General features: G+C 50.9%; 1 protein-coding gene across 1 annotated transcript; it reads right to left on the bottom strand.

Annotated features, from left to right (window-relative positions):
* Positions 1 to 900: 900 nt before the first annotated feature.
* LOC112590215 (uncharacterized) lies at positions 901 to 3,638 on the bottom strand. The gene is made up of 3 exons (XM_025306097.1): positions 2,811 to 3,638; positions 1,573 to 2,721; positions 901 to 1,506 (listed from the first exon to the last, which is right to left on the bottom strand). Exons 1-3 carry the CDS (start codon positions 3,636 to 3,638, stop codon positions 901 to 903), a joined length of 2,583 nt encoding a protein of 860 aa, XP_025161882.1.
* Between the last annotated feature and the right edge of the window lie 2,241 nt (positions 3,639 to 5,879).

The raw sequence follows: 5,879 nt of genomic DNA, 5'->3' as shown, positions 1-5,879 counted from the left end.
TGATTTTGTACCCGCAGAGGTTTGATTCTGAGGTTTTGGCGAGGGCGAATGTTGCATCGTTGTTAGTAACTGTGTAGATGGTGGGTCCATCCCCTTGTCCGGGTGAAGGGGATAGTTTGTGCGCGAAGCCTTCGTAAAGTATATCGTATCTGTCGAAATTACAATTATCCTTGGGTGTGGATTTCCAGTATGTAGTGGTCCCGTCGGCGTCGAGGCATTCCCGGCTGGTGGCTTTGCAGCGGATTCCCGAAGGTAGTATGACTTCGTTGGCCATTATTTTGATGGGGACCAGGAAGTCTCGTAAGGTTATCCGGACGCTAGCCTGGACAATGGCGCTTTCCCACGTTCCGAATGGGTCAGTATAGGCGGCTCCTTGACAGGCGCCGTCGTTTTGTAATGATCCAGCGAGGGTCAGACTCCGTGACGTAGTTGAGTTTCTTTTTAAACCGTCAATTAGGATGTCGTTTCCCAAAATGATAGCTCCTGTTTCCTGGGACTTCCTGCAGGCTTCTTCGGAGATTTCTCTTATATAGCTCCGTTTTCCTCCGGGGACAGTGGATACATGGGACCACATTCCACAGCGGTAGATTATGCGGTCGACTTCTAGGCGGCATTGAATGGCCTCGGTGTGGGTGAAGTCGTTGAATTGCATTAGCTGTAGGTAGACCTCTTCTTTCTTAGGTTCGACGTCGTCAACGTGGCATTCGGCAATGTCGGTTAATGAGAGCGATGTAATGTTTAATCCTTCTCCTCCACAGTCGTATCCCAGGAGGGAGGTTGCAGGCTCGGTTCCGAAGGCAGCGAAGAGGGCGAGGACTGTCAGGAGGTGCATCCTGGTGCGAGGCTCGTGGTGTACTGATGTGTGCCCTTCGTCGCGTCGTTCTGCCTTGTGTCCTGGTGTTAGCAGTGGGGGTTGCTGGCCTGTGGTCGGAGAGGGGGGCCTTTGGCCTTATCTAGACGCAACTTATTACTATGGACGATTTTCGTCTGGTTTTCGCTTATACTAATGCGTATGTTATTATTTCGTAATACTTCTAGTACTCGGTATGGGCCCGAGTATTGGTCTCCTAGCTTACCCTTGCTGGGTTCTTTCAGTAAGTACACGCAGCTTCCTACTCTGAAATTCTGAGGGTTTAAGTTTCGATCATGGTAGCGTTTGCTACGGGCCTTGGCTCCGCAGAGATTCTCGCGAGCGAGTTCCTGTGTGGTTTTTAGGCGATTGAACAGCGTAGTTAAGTAATCCTTGTATGTTTCGCTTAAGTTATCCTCGATAGGTGGGTCGCTAGACGGTGTTCGCACGCTTTTCCCGAAGACTAGCTCGTGTGGCCTATAGAAGGTCCCTTCGTGCACGCTTGAGTTATACGAGAACATTGCGAGATTAAGGAATTCGTCCCATTCGTGTTGCGTATTGGTGTATTGCTTCAGATACTCCCACAAGACGTGGTGGCTGCGTTCTATGGACCCGTTTGATTGTGGGTGGTACGCGGTAGTCTTGCACTGGTTGATCTTAAATTTTCAGGCCACAGCCTTGATGAGGCTGTTAATGAAGTGAGAGCCTTGGTCGGTTAGAACTGCTTTTGGTGCGCCGTATAGGCAGATGAAATTGTTTATGAACGCGTCTGCTACGTCTAACGCGGAGGCTTGTCTCAGCGCGATGGCGGTGGAGTATTTGGTTAGTAGGTCTTGTATTGTGAGGATGTAGGAATTGCCGGAGGAAGTGGTGGGGAGTGGGCCCATGATATCCATTGAGATTTTCTCGAACGCTTCCCTTGGGGTGTCCGTGATGACCATGGGCTGCTTTGTTTTTACTCTTACTAGTTTCTTTAATTGGCAACTTCTGCAGTTGCGGATGAATTCCTGTATTTCTTCCTTCAAATTGGGCCATTGATATTTTTCCTTGATGCGCAAGTACGTCTTTGTCACTCCTTTGTGTCCTCCGATCATGCTGGAATGGCATTCCTCTAGAATCCTTCTCCTATCTCCCGGGGGTGGTACCTGAATTTGGTTGTTGCATAGGAGGATTTTGGTCGGGTCGCCCTCAAATGTTTGTTGCAGCAGGTTGCGGATGGTGTCGGAAGGTACGTTTTCTAAGTCGCCCTTGTATAGTGACACGGAGTTGAGTTGAAGCTCTTGACGGACATCTCGTAGGGATTGTATGGCCTCGCGAAGGATCTCTATGTCTAGTTGCGTGATTTTACGCTCTTTGATCACCAGGGATATGATTTTTGGTTCCTTCTCCGTCGTTACACTCGCTCTTCCCAGCGTTTGGCTGTGTAACGCAGGTAGCAAGTCATGTTCCTGGAGCAGTCTAGCTCCTTTATCGCAGGGGTCGCCCTTTTGGGTGACGAATACGGCCTTGTGGTCTTTTCGCAATAGGAAATTGTCTTTGATCTCGGTTATATTTTCGTTACGCAGTACGTATGGTTCATTTACTTGATCGAATATCTCGGTTTCTGGGCTGGGCGTGCTGTCTGTTGTACTGCTGTCATCGGTGTCGGTTTCTGAGTCGTCGGGGTGATCGTCGTGGTGATCGTCGGGGTCGTGTGCGTCTAGTGGTTGGTCTTGCGAATTCTCTTCTTGTCGTTGTGGGTCGGGTCGCGGGGAAAAGATAGATTCATCGGAACTGGAGACGTCAAGTTCAGGGGCGAGGGGGAATAGGCGTATTTCGGCGGGGTTCCTGGACCGGCTAGGTCTAAGAATTGTTTTATGTTTTTCGCGTTTCTTGGCCGTGGGAAGTCTTTAACCGCGATAATTTTCTTAGGGTCGGGCTTTACCCCGTTTTCCCCTATTACGTGTCCGAGATAGGATACCTCCTTTCGCAGGAACTCGCATTTGTCCGGTTGTAGATGAAGATTCGCGACGCGTAAGCGTTGTGCTAGCTTCGCGAATTTGGCTGAGTGCTCTTCGAGTGAGCTCGCGTATATAACAATGTCGTCGAGGTAGACGAACAGTTCGGTTCCTTGCAGGCCGGTCAGAACTTGATCCATGAGGCGTTGAAAGGTAGCTGGCGCGTTTTTCAGACCGAATGGCATTCTATTGAATTGATAGTGCCCATGGGGCGTGGAAAAGGCTGTTTTTGGCGCATCGTCCTCATGCATCGCGATCTGATGGAAGCCTGAAGCGAGGTCGAATATACTGAAATATTTCGCGCTGCCGAGTTGGTCGAGTATTTCGGTTATGTTGGGGAGCGGATACGCGTCTCCCACGGTTTTTTCGTTTAGCGCTCTATAGTCTATTACCATTCGCCAACGCTTGTTACCTTGGGTGTCGGCCTTTTTGGGCACAATCCACAAGGGGGAGTTGTATGGTGAGTTCGAAGGTTTGATAACCTTGTTTTTTAGCAAATCTTGAATTTGTTTATCAATTTCCTCCTTGTGTATTGGCGGATATCTATACTGTTTGGTGTTAATTGGAGTGTTGTCGGTGGTAGTTATTCGATGTTTGGTCGCTGAGGTACATTGTAGTTGTTCGTCGGGTAGGTGGAACAAGTCGCTGAATTCGTTCAGTAGTTCCTTTACGTTTTTTACTTCGGGCTCGTTTAAATGGTCGAGGCGCAGCAGGTTTAGGAGCCTCGAGCGTCGAGTGTCTCTTTGTTTATACGTGTCTGTTGCATCATCGACCGCTGTGCTTGAGAGCATGTGTTGTGTATCGCGAGGTTCGCCTGGAAGGCCTAGGCGTTCGGGCGTATTCGCTTGGGAGACAAAGGGCTGTTTTGTTTTGTGGCGACGCGCAGGCATGTCAGTCCCTAGGGTAGGCGTGCGTGCGCGTTGGATCCCTTTATCTCTGGCCGGGGAGCCCCCGAGTTCCGGTTGACGCGACGTCGAGGGGTCTCCGGTTAATATCTCTACTTCCTCTAGTTCGACCGTAGGAATAGGGAATTTGCATTCTGTTTCTCCGGCGTTTACGATTCCTACATACGCTAAATCGTTTCGATTTGACACGACGGCGTCTCCTAGGAACACGTCGTCGCGAATTGTAATTCGAGGGATATACCTTTCCCTAGGGCTTGGGTTTAGGATTTTAAGCGGCAATACCCCGCGCGTTATCGCCGGTACGGTAACCAACGTATTATTCGAAAGAGGAATGGGCACTCCTTGCCACGTGAGAATTTGGTTTTTAAAGTCGATGGACCCCGCGTCCTTTAGGAAGGCGGATCCTAGGATTCCTTCCTGTGCGATTGGGAAATCGTCCTTGATTACATGGAGTTTAATAGGGAAACCCATGTATTTAATAGTAGTAGACCCCAGAGTGGGGATGCTTCCCGCGGTGATCCCTTTTAAGAGTAGCGTGTCGATGGGATTTATTTCGTTATTTCAAGTTAGTGTTCCCTTTTTTATTAAATTTGGTGCGGCCCCGGTGTCGATCATGAAGGTTATCGTGTCCGTTAGGCCATCGGCCTTCATTGTAGCTGTGGGGGCGTATCAAAATTCGCGGGGGTTTAGGACCGCGATTTTTGCTGAGGTGAATCTTCCACTGTTATATTGCGTATCGGACGAGTGGGTGTCTGGGAGTTTCCCACTCGGGGTGCGTCCGTATTCCCCGAGGGGCGTGCGGCGTTTCCCTGGTCCCGTCGCGAATTGTTGTATTGGCGTTTACGACATTCTTCGATTTCGTGCCCGATGTTCTTACAATAGCGGCACCATTTTGTGTTCCGGTCCGTCATCGAATTTCGAGGTCATGGCGGAGGTGGCGAAAATCGAGGGGCTGGGGGTGTTCGGTTATACCAAGCATGAGGGCCCCTGGGATCAGCGTAGTCCCTGGCGGGATTGCTCCTAGACGCGGGTGTTGATCCGTTGCGATTCGTGTTGGGACTATACCCGGGCTCGTGCTTGATCGGAGTCGAATGAGCAATCGGTTTGTCAATTATGCGTACGTCGTTGGATCGTGGTCGTACGTTATTCCGGCGCGCGGCGTCTTCTCGTTCCTGGTCGAGTGTATCCCGCCTTGCGAGTGACTTAGCGAACGCGAATGCCTCGAATGGTTTACGGTAGTGCTCGGGTCTTAGCAAGTAACGATACTGTCGCGGCAGTCCATCGCAGAATGCGTACGCGGTTGCTTCGTCAATTTGTCTAATTAGTTTTTCGTCTAACATCCCTCTTTCCATGCGTTCGCATTCTAGCACGGATGCGCGAAGTTCCTTTACGCGGATGACGTAGTCTGTCATGTCCTCGTTGGGATCTTTGAAGACGGTATAGAGTTCGCCTTTACAGTGATAGATTGATTTACTGGAGCCAAAGGTGGCTCTTAACGCGTCGAGGAGCTGCGTGACCGAATCGCATGGTTCGTCCTCTATCGCGGCGTAGGCCTTCCCTCGCAGTCGGTTGACGAGGAGGCGTGCGAGGTTTCGTTCGGCGGACGGGGGAACGATGTCTCTAGCGCGTCTACAGGCTCGCGCGAATTGCGCGTAGCTCACGTTGTATCCGTCGTAGTGTGGTACCGATTCGAGCGCGTCCTTGAATGTTACACGGGGGATCTCGAGGGAGTAGTCATGCTGGAGGCTATGAGGCACACTAGTGGCGTCGAAGTAGGGGGCGATAGGGGGTGACGGTCCGTCTTTTGGAGGTTCCCGCTGGAGTGAGGCTATGTCGCGCAACATTTCTTCGTTAATGCGGCCTTGGTCGGCTGTACGGTCGTGCGATGTTTCTCTACGCGACATTTCCGATTCGCGGTCGTGGAGGGCGGCTTCCCTCTGTTCGATACGTCGCCGAGCAAGCTCGCGTTCTCGTTCAAATGATTCGCGTTCCCTACGCACAGCGTCGGATTCTCTTTGTACTTGCAGTTCCTTTTCCCGGATGTGCTGAGACAGAAGTTCTGCTTCTTCCTTGCTGTAGATCTCATCCGGTTTGTCGGGTTATCGGTCTTTTTACTACGAGTCGCCA

Source organism: Harpegnathos saltator, unplaced genomic scaffold (assembly GCF_003227715.2).
Source record: "Harpegnathos saltator strain DR-91 unplaced genomic scaffold, Hsal_v8.6 scaffold752, whole genome shotgun sequence".
Classification (NCBI taxonomy): domain Eukaryota; kingdom Metazoa; phylum Arthropoda; class Insecta; order Hymenoptera; family Formicidae; genus Harpegnathos; species Harpegnathos saltator.
This window is presented reverse-complemented; position numbering and strand designations above follow the sequence as displayed.